Below are 20,292 nucleotides of genomic sequence, written 5' to 3'. Positions count from 1 at the left end.
ACGGGCGTAACTTCATTTAAGCAGTTTGGTTAAGGTTAAGCACAATTTAAAAAAAAAAAAAAAAAAATCTTGGTTAGCTTTAGGAAAAGATCATGTTTTGGTTAAAATAACTATGTTATATACTTAACTTTATTTATGTGCGTAACTTAACAAAACCCACTGTTTTGTATGTGATATAAGTTGGGAATGTTGCGTAAGTTGAAATAAGTCAACTCTTGGGTGAAAGTTTCAGTGTGTTTGACCCATCCATCCATCCCAACGACCTCCATATGCAGACTTTGTTGCTTTTTATACGACATTACCTGACTTCCTCCTTTGCTTTCATCATAATTACGATGGCCCCTATAGGTCTCCGCCTAACAGTAAATGTATATGTGGGTTGTAATAAGCTGTTTGACCTATACAGCCGTTTCTCTGGTGACGACAGCTGTTCATTACCTGCTGCTGGGAAATCAAACCGGATCCCCCTATACCTTCCTGCTGCCATTTGTACTCCAGTTTAAAGATTGAAGGGGTTTAAATAGGATATTTCTTGTTCATTTGAAGCCATGGATATTTATAAATGTCATTGCTATTCAGAAAGTGTGTCCCGAAACCATTTGTCTGTTACGCCTACATTCAACCGAGACATTTAGGCTCATGTATTCCCCTGAAGTCTTATAGCTGTCTCTGCTGCTCTCGCTAGAAGTGTCCTTTTTTGCTCGCGCTGGCTTTCTGTATTAATATTTAAATGCCTGACTGGACCCAAATCTAAAGTCATGACATTTCTGCCTCAGAGGGAGCCCTGACATGGAAGGAGAGACACAGAAAGAAAGAAGTAAATGATGTGCAGTCAGTAATGAAACAGACTACGGTTCATGTTATTGCAGATGATTGCTACGCCACCTAACCTGATTTTACATGCAGCTCTCACCCTCGAGACCGTGTCAGTCAGCTGAGAGAGAAAGTCTACGGCTCTGACAAATGGTTCATGTGAAATGTATTCAGTTGTTGGAATATTTTAATATATCACATACATGAGAAGAGAGGAACGTTCAGCGGTAAAATGCAGCTATTATGAAGCAACTTCTGCCAGACAAAAACACACATTTCTTTCAAAATTGAAAGTAGTTTTAGTTTGAATTCATATATAAATTTGATTTAATACAGATTAACATATATTTTATAGTGTATATGTATTGCCTTAATATCAACAGCACTAGTATTTGTTCCTCTTTCAGGTTTCCTAATCAGTTTGGGTTGTAGAAGTTGAGTGCCTCTCCTTGTTCTCCTGTCCCACCATGTGTTCAGATGAGGAAGGGTAGGCATTAATTATTATTGCTAGTAGCACTGGGGTCAGTATTATCACACACTAACATGCATGCCTGGACTTCACATACTGTAGGGGCTATTTAATTACATTTTTCAACATGGTATTATACCTCCTGACCCTTTTTAAAATTTTAAGCTAAGAAAATTTACTTCAAGTATCAAAAGCCCTCAGAGAAATGCTCCCTGTCAGTGTTTTACTACTACTACTACTAGTTTTTGGATCACTATTACTGCTGCATTAATGTGTAGATTGCATTTCTCTGCTGTAGAAGTTTGAAGGTGAGCTCATTTTAACTGCTTAAAATCCTGTTGAGTAGTTTCATCTACAGCAATGCATCATATTCTATAAGACTATCGTATGTTTGTTGCCTCGCTGTGCAGTCAGCTTCTTCTTCAACATCTTGTTTTCAGCTTTCTGATGAAGGCTTTTAAATACTTTCTTTAGCTTTTCTTTAAGAAGTATGAGAACTTTCCCAACCCATAGAGGAACACTTTATCCTTCTGTTTGTCAGAAAAAGAAGAATCACCAAATTTGGAGATAAGTGGTTATCACTGAACACATATTGTATGAAAATTAATAATCTGGAAATTAAGTAGAAAAATGACACTGGCAGACAAATGTCAGGGAGTAAACAGTCTAATATATGACTCTTGAGATGAAGTGGAAAAGAAGTATGAAGTTGCATGAATTAGAAAGGCTCAAGTGAGGTATGAGTACCTCTAATTTGTAGCGTACTTAAGTAAATGTACTTCATTACATCCCACCACAGAAAATAAAGATGTGACAAAAAGGACAATCTGATTATCAGGGTAATCAACAGGTACATGTCAATCTATCACCTGTTTATCAAATGTGGAAAACCATTTCACATATAGTGAAGTGAGGTTTTTGGTCTTTTCACTTGGGATTAACTCACATGATGTAATAATTTTTTGATATTTCACAAATTAAAGGGGCTCTGTGGAACTAGAAGCTGGTTGTTACTTTAGATAGTGGTTAGGCACTTGAGAATGTACGTTGTGTCAAATCTTTTGGGCTGTTGCGGAAAATCTGAGTCTCTCGGAAAGCAATCCACAGTCCAGCAGCGTTAAACAACAACAAATCGTCCAGAGGCTTGCATAGGCAACTGAGAGAGACAGGCAAGGTCTCATTTTAGGTCTTCTTACATAGGGCCAATAAAAAGTGATTAATACTCGTAAATTATACAAATTGTCACTTAAAATGTAAGACACATGCAGACACTTTCACATGTAATGTCACATGTTTGTAATATATGATGATTACAGCTATATCTTTATGTCCATACTGTGTTATCAAGAATGTATTAATTGTTTGCACATAAGTTATGGATGCTTCACAGGAAGATTTTGATTTGTTTTGTGGTCTGATTCTTGATAAGTGAAATGTTGTGTTTAGTAATATTTGCCTAACTTCAATAGTAATAAGTGTTGTTGTAAAGCATTGATGAGGCTGATTCACTGCCATAATCAGAATCCGTTTTATTTGAAGTGGAGTACTCCAGAGTTAATACTTTCACTTGAGTAAAGGATCTGAGCCTGCTGTCTCATCCTGTCCCGTCCAGGGATGAGGTTCAGGAGGGGGGAGTTCTTCTTCCTCCTCCTCCTCCTCCTCCTCCTCCGTCCCTCCATGTGTTCAGGCTCGAAGAAAAGGCAGCGTGACGTCACGCAGGGCTGGTCTTTGCCGTTTATTAGCCAGGGGAGCCAAGTGCCAGGTTGCAAGAGCTTCACACTGCAGCTCTGTCCGGGCCGGCGGCAGAGGGGATGTCCTACTACTAACTCCACCAAAAAAAAAAAAAAAGAAAAAAAAAAGAAAAGAAAACTTTCTAGAAACTCAGTCAACAGCAAAACACTGACTGACTGACAAAAGTGTCGCAACTCGCCTCACTCCTGCTTCAATGAAACTTGAACTACTTTAGGCTTCTTCTGTTTTTTGAGCTCAAACAGAGGCACAGTCCGCACATCCACTCTGGCCACTTTTTTGAATGAGCCGGGTCACGCTTGCGTAGAGAGTTTTTTTTTTCTTTATTTTAATTCTCACGTTGGGATAAAGTTTTTTTTTTATTTTTTCCCTTTATCATTTAAGACTCGTGATGGCTGTCCTGTCACTAGCGTCACTACTGCTTGTAGGATTTGTGTTGACTTCAGCTGACAAGGTAAGTGTCCGTGTCGCCTCATTTTTTTAAAAACTCTGCGCAACATCGCCTCTCAAAGTGAAGCCCCTGTGTGTGAAGTGAATTCAGCCCCGAAGCGGAAAAAGTGGGCCGACACAGCAACAGGTTTTTAAAAACTGTCTCCAAACTTTCACGTCTTGACTGTGTGAACGCGCACACTGCCTCCTCTGTGAGATACATGTTGACACTGCACACGCATGAGTTTAGCCTGTTACATAACACATATGAAATAGAGGCATTTCTGTTATTTTTTTTTTCTTTTTACAAGCAGCTCAGCCTCCAGTAAACTGCTGCAGGGCGGTAGTGTTGCTGCCGCTGGACATCTCAGACTCTCTCACAGTATGATTTCCTTCTGGCTTTGCTTGTACCGCATTTAACGAGCTTTTCTTTTCCTCTTACAGGCTGGTGAAGTAGATAGAGAGGGTAAGTCCTGTTTATGTTTTTGTTCATCTTTGTTGATAATGAGATGTGAGCTGGTAGAAAGGGTAGGGGTTTTCCTCCAGGCACTGATAGAAAAACTCTGTAGAGTAACCCCTGTGCACTGAGATCAAAGTGGGAGGGGAGTTTGTGTGTGAGGAGCTCTGTAATACACCTCCCTCCTCTACTACCACCCCACCATTCCCCCAAAACACACACACACACACACGCACACACACTTATATTACAGGAGCGAAACTGCTTCAAGGGCTTTGTTATACAGGAAAGAGAATTCCACTTCTAAATCCTGCACATCTGTTATCCATTCTGAGGTTAAGAAACAAGTGAGCTGCAACAGTGTCCACGAAGGATCCTTTTACACCCGCCGTTATCTTCTGAACACCTCAAGGGCCCTCACACAGCAAGATGACAGCTGCCAGTCGGACCGCGGTTGGCATTTGTGGTCGTCCCGTCCCATGTAGTTGGCCACTGTTGGCTCTTCTTGGCCATTATCGGCCTCGTAAAACAGCCTTTTCACCCATTTAGTGTGGTTTCTCTGAGATTTTCACCTCCCAGTTTTCGTCTTTCATGAGTTGAAGTCCACAGGGCTCGTGTGAGAAGTACTTGTATGAACAGATTTTGTCCACAAGTGATGAGGGATGAGAACTTGTTGCATTCACCAGTTTTCTTATATTTAGTTTTCCCTTAAATTGAAGCAGATTACAGACCTGTCGCACAGAGAGTTACGATTAAGATTTATTAGCATATTACGGCATGAGATCTCAGGCAAGTTGCACCCAACAGTGCACCATCGGATACTGTTTATTATTCTGTCATCGATTTCTCTGACTATCACAATACCTTGACCACCTCGCATCGGTTTTTGGTAAAAGCATTCCTACATTGGTGGGGAGCATGAAGCCCTGTGTGGCAATTTGAGGGGCTTAATTATGCTAATGAACAAATCTCATGAACAATCACCTCCCTGTGAAAAGATGACTCTTCAGGGTAATTTACAAAAAGTTTGTGCTTCTAAGAGAGTCTTGTGAATCTGACCTGGGATCAGAGAAAAGTAGGAGATCCTGCCACTTTTCTAGCTTCAAACAGTGTTGGGGGGACCGTATTTTCCTCTGAGAACAGCTTGTTTATTCAGTTACGGTAAAGATAAATATTTCGGAGTTTGTATTATTACCTCATTAATGTTTTAGATATAACATTTTGGGTTTGAATTACTTCTCCAAAACTACACAGTGCCCCTTTAAACTCATCGTTAATTAAAACCTGAAGGGTTAAGTATTCTTCACACAAAGTGTTTGTCGGATCTAACAGCCGCTAAAGCAACCTTTTTGGCTGTGAAATCAGCATCAGACTATTCAGCAGTCATGCTTATTCTATAGCGATTGGCCAGGTGTGTAGCATAATAGAGTGGTAGAAACACAGACTAGTTTCCTCCCCTCACATCAGCACAGCACCATCTTCCATCCTGGTGGTCAGCTGGTCGCTGGCTAAAGTGGTTTGTTCAAGTTCACAAGCTTTTAAGTTTAGGTGTTGCATCAGTGCAACCCAAGTGCTTGTTGGATGATGGGATAGCGCCTGGGCTTATATCCAGCTAACCGTACACATTCTGCCCTCAGAATCCAGGAGCTGTGTCTGAAAATGTTCTGATATATGTATCTCAAGCTTTCCCGTTTGCGCTGCCTTCAGATATTGGTAATCAGACCAGCTGTAAACGCCTACGTTATTCGACTTGGTCACGCAACACATACACATGTACATATGTACAGACTAGTCCCCTTGAATACCGACACCTTAAGCATATGGTGAGCCTGTGTCATCATATTGATGGTTGTGTGAAGAGTGTTGCTCTGTATGTTTTGTCTTCCCTCGCTGGCTAAAGTCTCTGTGGTGTGTTCAGGTTCACAAGTTGTCAGGCAGAGGTGAGGCATCAGTCTTTGTCAGTGCTAATCATGGTGTGAACACTAGGGGTCGACTGATATGTTTTTTTCAGGGATCCAGATTTTTTAGTAGTCAAGGAGAACAATAACTTATATTTATACATTTGCAGTAAAAATTAAATCGTCAAAGTTTAGAATAACCCGTGCTGGAATGTAACTAACTACAATTTACTCAAGTACTGTACTTAAGTACACTTTTGAGGAACTTTACTTGAGTATTTCCATTTTCTGCTCCTATTATATTTTCACTCCACTACATTTATTTGATAAATTTAGTTACTAGTAACTTTGCAGATTCAGATTATTGAGTGAAAGGTTGTCATCATGCATGGGTGAGGTGAATGCAGTGTTTTTCATAGTTAGCTGATAGTGGTAGTGACAGTCATAGCACTCTCTTTACACTGCAGATCGCTCAGCCTTTGTAGGACAAAATCTGCACATCAGTCCATCTATCGATATGTATATATATTTATTTTGTTGAACTTTAAAACAGCTACTGGTGATTTGTATTGTGACTTTGCATTCATGGGTTTGTTTTTTATCTCGCTGTGGACACCTGGCGAAACGGATGTTGCACAGAGATAGACAGAGGCAGATACAATTTTTGCTGGTTTGATAACATCAGCTCTCCCAGCGAGTAAGCCTCTACAATAAATGTCAGGATTCAGTGTTAGACCCTCACAATCAAAGAACCGAAGAATCAAAGTGTGTCTTTGGAGAGCTGCCATTTTGTAGTACAGCAGTCATGCAGATGGACAAATCCATCAGAGCAGAAGCAGAGAGAGCAATTTGTCCACTCACGGTAGCAGAAAATAGACCGGAGCGCTGTGCTTAAGAATCCCATTTATACTTCTTCCACACTAGCTCTGCTAAACGAGCCGTCAGACACTGCAATGAATTTAATCATGCAGCTCACGCTATTTCAGCTGTGAAGTTGATATTTGACAAAAAAATAATAATACAAGAAAGACAAAAGAGGAAAGAAATACAAGAGAAAAACCAGATCCAAATTTGCATGAGAATACATATAGAAATAGAGAATCGCCCGACTAAATGAATTAATGTCAGGGAATATAAAGCTTAAATTAGAATTAATTCATTATTTAAAACATCTTCTTCTTCATCTATAGATGGAATTTCATCAAATTATGCAGGATTGCTCGGACTGCGTGTGTGGTCATATCATCAACATTTTACAGTATATATAGGAGAAATAGCAGTTCATGTCAGATAAGCAACCTCTGCAATGAGTTATGGGATTACTCACTGGGAAATGGTTGCCAGAGTAGGTGAAGGTTGTATGAAGATAAATGGCACAGAATTGGTTCAGGCAAGAATTGGTCATGTTTTTACATCAAGATTTGTCTCGAATCAAACAATCCAGGAGAGGGTTTTATATCTACACCTCTTAGTTCAAAAGTCACGAGCTTATGTGCTTTATTAATGACCACATGGTGGCGCCGCCTTCACCACAAAGTAATTACATATATACCTTGGCCTATGGCCGAAATCTCTTTGACAACAAACAAAGCAAACCATAAAAATGAACTGACGGGACTGATAACTGTGGCAGAGATGGATAGAACTCACTCCTGTCATCTCTATCTGATGCTTCTGAGGGTTTGCGACAATCAGATGTTTACTTCATGAAAGTAGAGATATGTGGCGGCAAAAAAAACCGTTTTATTTTAAATTGCAGATGTTCCTTCTAGTTCAGTATTTTATTCAGACACTTTCACTGGCGTTTGATCCTCAAAGATCAAGACAGAAAGGTTTGAAATGTCCAGATTAGATAAAACAAAAATCAATTGTCTAACTATTCAGTGTGTCCTCGAATTGAATCGTTCGCAGGGTAAAAACTGAACAACCCCAACCTTACCCTTAGCCCTTTCAACAATTTATGTTAATAAGCTGCAGCAATGTGTCCTTAGTGTTTCATATTTGGATTAAATTGATGTTAGATGGAATTTTACCTCTGTAACTGTGGATGTCATTGAGGGAGTCAAACACTTTCCACATTTTCTGGCCTTGCCATTTCACTTTGACAGAATGTATCATTTTGAATAGACTCAGAAACAATGAGAGGTACTCTAAGTGCATGTAACTGTAGCACTGAAGTGCCAAATCCTTTTTCTTTTTTTCTTTTTGGGTGACACAGTGAATGAGTAGATGATCTTTTAGAATAATATAATGTGTTGACTCTAAGTGCTGTCTGGCCTCGCCAATCATTGAATATATTTTATCTTTCACTCCAACTTGTGAGCAATTGTGCCTCTTTTGCGAACAGTGTCACGTTCTAAATGTAACCTTGTAAACCTCCAACTTCTGGGTTTTTCAGTTTGTCAGACCAATTGTACTCCTTTGAGAGTAAGCTTTTATCCTTCTTCCAAAATAAATGGATTCCAATCCAAGGTTCAACATTTGCAGCTCAGTTCAGTAAATATTACATAGTACCTCTAGAGCAAAGCCAAGCCTTGACGGCCTATTCAAAGTCGATGCTCCTTTAAATGTAAGGCTGTCTAGAAACACTTCAATCAGATAGTTTCTTTAAATTTTATCTAATCCCATTATACTTGCTAGGCCTTGCTTTGATGGATTACTGGATAAAAGAGAATTTAAAGGCCCTGAAATAATATTTTTTCAATCAGTAGTTTCTGAGTCTCTTTAGAGCAGTGAGCTTCTTCATGAACACAGTTATCTTCCAAAGTCAGATCAGTTTTCCTTATTTCTCATGAAAGGATCCAGGAGTCATGTGTTTGTCTGTGCTCCTCTTTAGCTTGTATAACCTGGGCGAGGCTGAAGTGAAAAACGTGATGTCATCTAATTCAATGCACAAATCAGGATTTAGCAACATTTGAATCAGATGTACTGTAATGACTGTTGTGGGGTTAAACTTGTAATCGTGAAAATATTTCAGTTCCAGCTGATTTGGCGAAACTTGTGATTACCATGGTAATAGCAAGGGTGGTTAAATACTGTACAACAAACACTCCTTTAGTTTACAGAGCAGCCCAACAAAGTCACAATGCTGTCAATAAAAAGTTGGTCAAAAATGATTGCTAATATGATCTGATTTATTGCTGCCCATGGTGCAGTCATTTTGCGCCAGGACACGGTAAAGTTGGTTACCTTGCTGAGGAGTTGGAGGTGTGCAGCAAGCAATTGTTCAATGTGGCTGCTCTCTCTTGTTCCAGTTCTACTTTGCAATTCTTTTGAATGATCACCTGATTTAATTACCTTTTGTAATCAATTCATTATTGATGAACAATTGCTGCCTGTGCCAACCACAGTGACAAACATATTGCATTTCCTGTGGTTGCTTCACAATAAAAGCCACTGTGTGTTTTACCAGTTGAATGCTTTTAATGTGAAGCATCAGCTGTCGCAAGTAACTTAATACACCTCTGACTCGGTGTAAAGATTGTGATCATTTAAGATGTAATCTGTGATGAAATTGTGCTGGATCACATAGAATAATCACTTCCTCATGCTTAAGTAGGAAATCTTAGTCCAGTATGGGAAAGGCAGACCTCGCCACTAGCGATAAAATCGACTACGCATTTAGAGAGATAAATTACAAAAAGTACATGCATTCCACCATATATATAGGCCTATCAAAACTTGGTTTGCTTTCATGAAAATCGGACTCATCTTAACTCTTGAATGACGATATATTTGAAATTTTCAGTAGCTTCGAGAAAAGATCAAAATGCTGGTCTGATAAAATCAGTAGAACACAGAAATCTGCTCTGGCAGAAATGGTTCTTGAGATTGGCCCTAGGGCCTCTTGAGGATTAAGCAGTGAAACCCAACTCTGAAAACACTAACTAATGAACGTCTCTAATTCTAGACTCCTCTTCGACCCATTTGACTCTTTAACATTTTCACCCCTTAAAGATTTGTCCCACCAGCTTTCTTGCAAAAAGCAAACTCTGGGGAAATATGCAATGCCACAGTCCAAACTTAAATCAGTCCTGCACATGTCCTGCACAACCTTTTCATATACTAGTATCAAACAAATAACTCTGTGTCACTCATGTTTGCAGAAAGAGTAAAGTTAACTGGATGTAACTGCGAGGAATTTGCCCTCTTAAAAAAGGCCTTTGTATGTTAAAAACAGACACGTGCCTGCAGTTTGCTTTGGTTTTGGTCTTATGACAAAAATTTTCAAAGTTTCAGAGAAACGTCATCAGGATACTTTCATCCCTCACAGCTAAATGTGTTGCGTTGGTATCATTGTCATCATCATCAAAATGGCTGATTAATAACTGCGTGCTCTTTCTCAAAAGCTTGTTTTCTTTTAAATCACATTTGTCCAGAGCATGCACACTATGATTTGTAAAGCATGTAATTTCCTCAGCCATGTAATTTGAGTTTCACCATTGACACCTGTTAAAATGTCTTCTAGTCAAAACCTACAAGATAATTACTAGGTTTCGATATTCATGTTACATTTTTTCCCAACCAAAACTCAACCCAAAGATCTTGAATGTGTCTGCCGTTGCACACATTTGGAAAAGCAAACTAAGCCTGGGTGGAAATTTCCTTTAAACTGAGAGTGTTTCAAGGCCCACAGATTTCCTTGTACAATTGAGCTGACCACAAATTAGCCAGTGAACAAGCGCCTGAGGGCAAATGAAGCACTATGCCAAGATAATATTGATCACCATCCAGTAAAGGATGCATATTTTTTGTGCTGGGTATGTATTTTGGACATGTTTAGGGCAACAACAACTTATCAAGAACATCTGGAGGGAAGACTTCTCTGCTCTTTAACTAAGCCTGTAGTTGTATTGTCGGATCTAAAAGCATCATGGTTTGATAGAGACACTGGCACGAGTCTTGGTGAGATTATGGTCGTACCCGTCTGTAAGAACATCATGCGAACAAGGCTATGAGAGTCACAGCTTCTACATTTATGTTAAAGACCAACGTAGGATCTTTCCTGAGGCGCAGGGTGACAGTAAGGGCTAAACTTTTGCTTAAGAGCTGTCCAAGGTCCACTGTACTGGCTAATTCAAATACAATTCATTGTGGTGTGTAGCATTGTGCTTACCTTTGGATTTGGTTTGGAGTGTTATTCTAGTATTGTATCGAAGCTTTATATTCTGGTATCATCTTACCTCTGACTTGGAAACTTGTTATGTGTGTGTGAGAGAGAGTGTGTTTTCACAGCACAACACATTACAAACACAACCCTGTAGGTCTTTGCTGCATGGAGCCACAGAGTTCACAGCATTGTATCCTCTTCATATCACAATAAAGTTTGGTCTGAAAAAGAGACTGAAAAGTTTTGGCACTTATTTTACAAACATGCAGGAGTGTGTTGTTGCTATTTCTCGTTCCTTCTGCCTTGAGAAAAAAAAAAGCTCTCATTGTCATTGTGTTGTTTTACAGATCAGCTGAGGAGTCGCCTGAAGGAGTACGGCCTCGTCACTCCCTTCAGCACCGACTCCCATGGACACTACCTGTCGCACCTCCTCTCCGCCACTCACAAGCAGCGCGTCAAGAGGGAGGCGTTTTCCTCTGGTGATTCTGAACAGAAACTTTTCTTCAACATCACCGCCTTTGGGAAGGAGTTCCACCTCCGTTTGCACCCAAACAACAAGTTGGTGGCGCCGGGTGCAATGGTGGAGTGGCATGATGAGGTCGAAGGCTTCGGGAATGTCAGCAACAGCACTGGTGATGATGCCAGCGCAGGCGCCAACCAGACTGAATCCACCACTGCAACGGAGAGGATACTGCGCCGTGAGCTGCTAAAGACGGACTGCACCTTTATTGGTGACATCACAGACGTCCCCGGGGCCGCGGTTGCCATTAACAACTGTGACGGACTGGTAAGTCCTTCTCATCCATAAAGCTCACAGTCCCCCACCCCCTCAAACCCTGTTTCTTCATTACAAAAGTGCCATGACCTTATCAACTGACACAAATGGATTTAAGATGTCCATAACTCCTGAGTTTAGCCTTTCTTTACGTCAGCACTCAGGGCATTTTTACAGCACATTGTTCTTGGAGATATTCTTCAGGCGGGCAGAGGGAATAGCTTTTTGTACAGAAGTTTGTCACGGGTGAGTGGCCAACCATTGCAGCCACAAACCCAACGGATTTTCCCCCCGAACCTCTTCCCAACATAAAACATGAGTTTCCTTTGTGCTCCACAAAAGTCTGCAATCCTATCCTCCCCATCACCCCTCATAAAACACTTGAGCAGTAATTGGGGAATGACCTGGGCCAAAATCTCTCAGACTAGGCCAACGAAACATCTTTGCATTCAAGGAAAATACTTGGTTAGCCAAAAACAAAGAACTTCAAAGGAAGTTCTAGGCTGAAACCCTTAAGTCTTTAAAGACAGAGCAAAGATTCACCATGTTAAAAAGATAAACCTGGTGTAAGAACTGATGATTTATCCTAACAAGACCGGTCTGTAGCCAGATACCACTCAAGTGAATTTATCTTGCACTGCAACATGAGTTGGGAATTGGCAATCATTGATTGATTGATTGATCATTGATTGCTTGGTGAATGGACTAATAATTCTGCAAGTTGGCACATTTCAAAGGGAAGCCTTAATTAGATTACTGAGCACTTTGTTTTATTCCATTTATAACGCAAACACAATAGCTAACATAACTTCAGCAATCAAAATGCATCCTCATTGTGTTTCAGACTCATCTCGACTTACAGAGTTTATCATGATAAAATATAGCCCCTTTCTGTTTTCGTCGCCACACTGGTGGTGACGCTCCGGTAAATGACATGACTGTCAGTTTGATGAATTGCCGTGACAGCAATGCTTTTGTGCACCAATTCATGGTTCACTGAGGATGACTCTTAATGTTGCGACTACTGCAGGACAAATTCATCACTTATACAGTGAAACATAACACAAACAAAACAAAAACACAAAACACAGATTTTGAGCAGACATCCACGCTTCCCAGACGATGAATCCTACTGACTTTGGTGGCCCTCATTTCCTCATCCACCACCAGCAAGTCAACATTTTTGGGTTTGAGTGAAACGTCTCTGCAGCAATTTGATGGATTGCCCTTAAATTTGATACACAAATTAATGTTCCCTGCAGGGTGAATTCTGATACATTCCTCTAAACCTCTGACTTTTCATCCAGCCCCAGTAGCTGGGCAAAATGTTTAGTTTGTCTGACATTTCATACGGTGCTACTTCTTTGACCAAATGCCTGCAAAACTAATGACATTCAATAACACACAGAACTACCATTATACCTGCCAGACCTTACCATGTCTTCCCCGGAAGACTATCAGGTTGATTCACAAGCAAAAAGCTGACAGCTATTGTTTTGGGTTTTGCATAAAATGTGAGTTTACCATCAGACAAACAATGCACAGTATTTTCTCACAGGTTCAGGCTAAAATCTTCCAGTAATCAGACTGAAATAAGAGCTCCTGACAATAGATATAAAAGTCCAAGTGAGAGATGACTAACATGGTAAATGACCATTTTCCTGTTTTTAAGGATTCCTTGAAACAGGCTCTTACACTTCCTGGTAAACATCTTCATCTTCAATTATGACCTCATGCTTCCTCAGTAGATGAATCATTTGGTCAATGAAATGTCACCTAAAATAGCCATCGCAGTTTCCCAGAATGCTAGTTGGCATTTTTTATGGTCATTCTTGGTCTTTCCAGCCTAAAGTCCAAATTTTAAAGATAGTCAGTGTGCTATTAAGAATAACAGCAAGTTCAGTGTTTTCCACAGAATGGCTGTAAAAAGTATAAAATGCTCAAAGGGTTCGGACAAATATACTTGGGCAGCCATTAATATACCTGGGCGGACCGCCCAAGTAAAATATATGTGTGGGAAACACTAAAGTTTCCACATTCAAGAAAATGAAATCAGCTCATTTTTGTCATTTTGCTCAACACAATTCTCACAATTCTCACAAGCTTCTCTTTTCTGCCTTCTCCATATCAGGTTTTCTGGGCGGTAAATGGCCTACATAAACTGCATTCCCACTACATGCAATACGTGACACTTACCCTCCCACTATCGCCTGCCTGCTTTAATCTGTCAGCGCTTTAAGTTCTTTGTTTGTGCGACACACAAAAAGTAGAGACAGTATCCAATGATTCACACATAGTCACATAGTCTGGCTGTCCATCAGGCGCACTGGAAATCCTGACAGTCCTGCTGGTGGCTCTTTGGGATGCTTGTACCGCTGTGAGCCACCTCCTTTTCAAACTCTGTTGTAAGCGAGCTTGTTAGTTAAGATGCTCATGGGACAATATGTTCATATCACTAGATATATTTTCATTAATTCAAGCAGAATTCACTCTTTATGTTTTATTATGCAGTGATATTTGAATGTCAGAGCCGCTGACAGTGAACTGACAGAATATCAAAACACCTCTATTCTTTCTAAACTGAGCAACTGCAGTGTCTCTTGTGTGAACTCCCAAATATAATCTCTAAAAATAAACAAAGTAAATACAATGGCAATGTCAAGCACATGTCCTCAAAGATAATACCAGTCTGACCTTTAAATCCCTCCTCTGAGCTGCAGGATTTGGCCATTTCCTTCGATTGGAGCAGGAGGAAGCACTTCATCACTTGGGCAGATTCAGTCCCTCTAAGACATTTATAGTTGAATCTCGCAGGAGATTCTGGCCTGAGAGGGGGCCACACAGGATGTGAGAGTTTTGCTTCGTAAATACTGTCGTGGCAGGATGTCACTTTAAAGACGCCAACAGCCATCAAAGGGTCAGTCACTTTGCTCAGTGTAATGCTGATTTGAAAAGTCTGCTGCTGCAGCACCGCATGGTGCTATACTACAGTGAACCAACCTGTCAGTGGTCGTTCTATTTTTTGAAAGAATACTCAAATCTGACAAAAAGCACTCAATAATACCAGTCTGAACTTAAAAGTTGTTGCATTTTGCAGCTCGAATACTCATATTTTTGCCCTGTTATGGGCAAGAAACAACACATATTGGATATGCTGGTTCATAAAATCTGGGTAATAATCATTTAACAGTGATCTGCTCTTTAGAGAAGTCTGCTGTGTTTGGTTGAAATCTGTGAAAACAAACGGGACCATACGATGCTCAGGGATGTAAGACCAGGTTAACATTTTTCTCTACATGGTATTTCTGGACATGATACATGAACTGTCAACATCATAAAAGGATTTCTTTTAATGTCAAGATCAGTGTTGTGTTACAATAGAAACCACAAACAAATTTAAGATGTTCGGGGACATGCGTAAAATCAGTAAAAATGACCGAAAAGGTACAAATCAGGACATAAAACTGGGTTTTGTCTCCGCCGATATTTTTGGATAAACATCAGTGAAAACCAGAAAAAGTACCATATTATTCTCGATGTACTACATTCTGAACCTTTACTGTTTGGTCTTCTGGTTGCTGTAATGCTGAACATGATGATCTGTCTGCAGCCTAAATGCAAAGTTTGCAGGACTGCATAACTGGAGATCAAACACTCACCAAACCAGTGGTTGCTGATGAAAAAGCTTGTTGTTGAGGGCCAGTGGTCTTTGATCTCAAGTGGTAGCCCTAGCCCCTCGCTAGGTGTGTGTTTTACTGTTTCTTAATTATAGCCAGGCTGCTGTCTGGAAGAATTTACTGGAGGAGGCAGGCAGGCAGGCAGGCTGACTGCTAAATGCTTATGAGGCAGATACTTCCTCTGCTTCAGCAGCAGCGTGGGGGTGAAGTTAGGGTAATCCTTGCCGGCCTGTGTGGGAGACAGCCTTCATGTTGCATGCATGTCAGAGAAACAAGGGTTTTTTTCTGCTAAAGGCGGATGAAGTATACCAGTGCTCAGCTCTGTTTTCTGCCTCTTGACGTCTAATGTCTGGAGCAGAAGTTAATCTGTCAGGGTCGGAAAAGAGGTCACGTTCAAACAGGTGTAGAATGTCAGCACATTAGCACATTGATTTGTCACGTTCACTCCAATGTTTGGTGATAAGAATTTTGATACAAGACTTGAATCATTTTCCAACTTGTTGCCAAAGTTAAGGCTTTGAATGTTAAGTCTGACTTTTTGGGAGGGAGCCTCTTGTAATCCTAAATATGAGATTGGCTACTGTGTTTTATTCTCAGTCAACGCTTTCCTGAAGATTTGTGTGTGTGCTGCCTCTATACTTTTGGGTATTCAGCAGCTGGACCTGAAAATAAGACTTTGAAGAATGCTGGAAGTTTGTCGTTGACCTCAATAACTAAGAAAGGAGAATTGAATATCTCGATACATATATTTATATTTATCTTTTGACTCAATCTAATCAGCAGCTGTATTAAGCAGTCCTACGTTGTTTACATGTTCACATTTATGTAACTCTCTGAGAGAGTTCTAGACGGTGCTGGTGTCCAGTCCAGATTGACATGGTCAAGAAAATTGAGGCGCTTTTAACAAAAAAAAAAAAAAATAAATAAGACAAATAACAAACTTAATCTTGTGATTACAAAAATAATTCTGATGCATATGGATGCATGTTCTTTCTAATGGCGTCCTTTAAATTATCTCTGACGTATGCATGAAAAGAAGAAACTCTGGTGTCTTGGCTGAAAGTGAAGCATGATTTTCCTACTGAGTGAAACACTGCAGCCTTGTGTGGTTCACAAACTCTTTGGAGCTTTATGAAGATTGATTAGACTGATAAAGATCCAGAAAAAAAGAAAAAAAAAAAGCCTGTTACTATCTTCTGTATTTTCTGAGTAAAGATCAAAGAGCAGACATACGAGCTACTGTAAATCTTTAAAACATGAACTGTCTTTTCAACTTTGTCACTGTTTTTGGAAATATGTGGCTCAGTGAAGGAATTTGCTTCCGTTTAGGGGATATAATGACAGTGTTTGATCCTGGACACAGCTGGTCTGCACGGAGGTTTGTTGTGAAAGGACGATAGCTTTACGAGTACAGTACGTCCATCGTTAACAGTCGGAGGGATGGTTGGTCACGTGAGTCTTGTTTCTTTTTCACGTGGATGAAACATAAAGCATGCTGCAAAAAAAAGCATCAGAGCAAAACAACGAAGGAATGCGACTGACCTCGAGATGTCTGAAGTGGATGTGTACTGTATCATTCCCATCCTCCTCCTCCCCCAACATGTCTCAAAGCCCATGTCTGGCCTCTCCTCATGCGCTCACAGGGTTCCCTTGTTGCAACCTTAATGGTTCACATACTGCAGATATTTTATTGAAGAGTCGTTACCCTGAAAGGCAAAGAGGGGAAGCTTCTCATGTCTGATGTATTTTTGGACTTTAGGACTGAGGACATAATCTCTGTGTCTGTTTCTTATCCAGCTACGCCGGGCAGGGGAGATGATTGAGGAGTATGAATTTAATAATCTGATTTGGGATACATAACTCCCTCATGCTGTTATAAATGGCATGAACCGTAATATAGCCCCAGGCCTGAAAACATTCAAACATTGATTTAAAATAAACAGTGTTCAGAGGCAAACATTCAAACATGTTAAGCCACTAGTGAGATTGAGTTTTGTTTTTACTCTGATGCAGAGCCGGTGCTGCTTTATTGTTGTGGATGAGTCTTAATATGTCCTCTGGGATGAAACACATGTCTGACACCAGCCGTGTTGAAATGAAACACTTGCAGAGTAGGAATAAGCTTAAAACTCCACCATGAGGTTGAGGTTTGAGAATTTGAGTGAATGGTCTTGGCAGCTATCGGATACTTAGTGCTTACTTGCTAAAATATGATGGTAAACATGGTAAATGTACTGCTAAACATCAGCATGTTAACATTTAGCTCAAAGCACCTCTGTGCCTAAGTGGAACCAATCTGAGCTGCAAGCATGTCTTTATATTGTTATTCTTGTAATGCTTTCACCTTAATGCTTGCTCGGCTTTACTTAAATAGACTAATGTGTTCTCTTAGATGAACAACTCATTTATATTTAAAGGGCACTTTTTACACAGTAGAACCAGGGTTTGGTTACGTGAGCAGCCCGTCCTTATCAAAAAAATGACCCATATCTACATTTCTTGTTAGGCGGCAACCTCTAGTGGCTGTAGTAATCATTACAGCAGCAAAGGAGGAATTCAAGGCAAAGGCAAGACAAAGACACAACTTTCACCCAGGAGACCACTGTTCATGTCCAGTGTGAGAGTGAAAGCAAATTGTGAGTTATTTTAACTAAGTAATGTAGTCAAGTTACGTCACCTGCGTTACACAACTGAAGTCACGCACTCAACGTAGGTACGTTCGTAACTGAAGTTATAAAAGTAATGTAGTTATTTTATCCCAAACCATGATGTTTCCCTAAACCTAACCAAGCAGTGTTCTTGCCTACACCTAACCAAACTGTGAATGTACAATGAAGGTCTGGTTTGCTGTTCCTGGTACGCTCCAAGGGTCAGGCTGTTTCGGAAGTCACTGGCAAACGAGCATGTGTTGGGTCCATGACATAGATTTATAAACGGGTAGAGATTTTGTTATACCTTTAATATCTCTTATTGTACAACATTTTTGCATCAATGTGATGATGAAGTCACTTGATTTGTCAGGTATTTAACTCACTGAATCAGCCAAAATCACATATTCCCAACACGTTATATATATTTACATCTCCCCGACCTTTAGGTTGAAATTAATTTGTCACAAGGGGTCAAGAATGAACCTCCATGCTCCTACATATATTTCAATCATGAGAAACAAATGAATGAAGAAAATAATTGTTTTTTAATGACATATGATATGGGATCGTTAAGTGTTGACATAAAGCCCTTGGCAATTAGACTCTACTGGGAGATTTTGTAATTGAGGGATGTCTGCCCTGAGCAGCAGCAAGATAATTCCCCCCATGGAGTCCAGACACTGGTGATGGTGGTGGCTGATAACGCTGCTGCGACTGATAGACTGATAATAATGAAGCTGATAAATCTGTGAAGATTGGATGGTGATGGGGAAGAGGAGGAGGGCGTGCACAACAGCAGCATGAACAAATTAAAGGCAGGGAGAGGAATATATTAAAAAAGGAGAGCCAGATGATTGGCTAACAATGTAGGTGTGTCGCTGTGCTATTGGATAGATGTGACCTGCTGATAAGAACAGCCCCAGAGTGTGACAGCAGGGAGATTATGAATGAACATGTGTGACAGGAGTGAACAACAGGATATTTGAGAAATAAACAACCTTCTTAAGCATGCAATAGGGTAGTCTGAACCTTCGTCAGAGTTTCATACAAACCGTTTCTTAATTGATTTCCAATAAATGTATAATACAGTTTCACTTTACACAGATATAAATTGACGTACCCTGAAAAAAGGCTTATCCATACATGCCCCAGTGGAGTCTTAACATCTGTACAACGATGTGAGTGTGTGAACAAGCTAATAAATAGCTGCCAACCATTTAATGTGATGCGTTCATTTTTCATTTTATCTTGTGACAGTGCTGTGGTGTTGTGTGGTTAGGTTTAAAACCCCCCTTATGTCTCCTTTAAAAACACATCATGTGGATTCACGCTTACAAATGTTGAAACGCAGTCTTGAACTGTGGTCACTGGCTTCTCAGGTTTCTCGCCTGTAACTCCACCACCTTCCCCTTCAGCTCCTGATAACGGAAGTCGGGGCCTGGACATGTAATGTGGATGTGATATGACAGGTATTATAGACACACCAATATGGTAGCCAATGACACGCACAAACGCATCAGTGGTTTGCAGAAATGTTAACTGCCAACATTTTATCCTGGTGACTGGGCTGCGAAATTATATGACCCACAACAGGAATTGTTTGAAAGAAGTAAAGCTGCGATGCACGCTGTATTGTCTTAATTGAGAGCTGTTGCATGTGTGCTAATGTAATATAAAGGTGCGACTATCAGGGGACTATCAACACAGCTACAGCTGTATTATGTAGGGAAATATGCAGGGATTTAAAAAGAAAAGTAAAAAGTGAAATCCCTTCTTATTGTCACTGCATCGCTGACAGATTGTGACTTGAGTGTTCAAATAGAATACGGCAAGCAGGTTTTTCTGATTTCAGTCGATTGCGGATCATCAGATCTGGGTCACGTGTGAGAGGGGAAAAAAAAAAATCAGACCAAGAATAGCAGCTTTTATTTCATCTTGACAAACAAACTGTAAGCTGCCTGGAAATGCCTTAAAGCAACAATGAAATACTGCTTCAGCCCCACTCATTAGTTTCCATGAGGCAGGACAGCTGGAACAAAACCCTCCTCTTATCCCGAGTCGCATGAAGGAGATATTTTTTTTTTTTTTTTTGTGTGAGCAGGCCTTGGCAGACGGACCAACTGATTGACCGACAGATATAGACAGTCAGAGGCAGAGCTGACCTGAGAGCAGCACCGACTGTTGATATTAACCTTTACCTCGCCAGCGGCTCTGTCAAACTTGGACACCTCTTAATGTGTGTCATGTTGCATAATCAGCTCTAC

The 20,292-nt window shown here is 40.3% G+C and overlaps 1 protein-coding gene across 1 annotated transcript in view; it reads left to right on the top strand.

The window, feature by feature from the left end:
• The first annotated feature begins 3,220 nt into the window (after window positions 1–3,220).
• adamts3 (ADAM metallopeptidase with thrombospondin type 1 motif, 3) overlaps window positions 3,221–20,292 on the top strand; it is a 128,726-nt gene continuing 111,654 nt past the window's right edge. Inside the window, exons 1-3 of the mRNA XM_073466912.1 lie at window positions 3,221–3,485; window positions 3,905–3,926; window positions 11,273–11,712. Coding sequence (XP_073323013.1) covers window positions 3,423–3,485; window positions 3,905–3,926; window positions 11,273–11,712 — 525 coding nt within the window. The 5' untranslated portion in view covers window positions 3,221–3,422. The remainder of the gene's footprint in view (window positions 3,486–3,904; window positions 3,927–11,272; window positions 11,713–20,292) is intronic.

The sequence above is a fragment of the Pagrus major genome, chromosome 5 (assembly GCF_040436345.1).
Source record: "Pagrus major chromosome 5, Pma_NU_1.0".
Lineage (NCBI taxonomy): Eukaryota > Metazoa > Chordata > Actinopteri > Spariformes > Sparidae > Pagrus > Pagrus major.
Note: the sequence above shows the minus strand (reverse complement) of the source record. Positions and strands in the feature narration are given on the sequence as shown.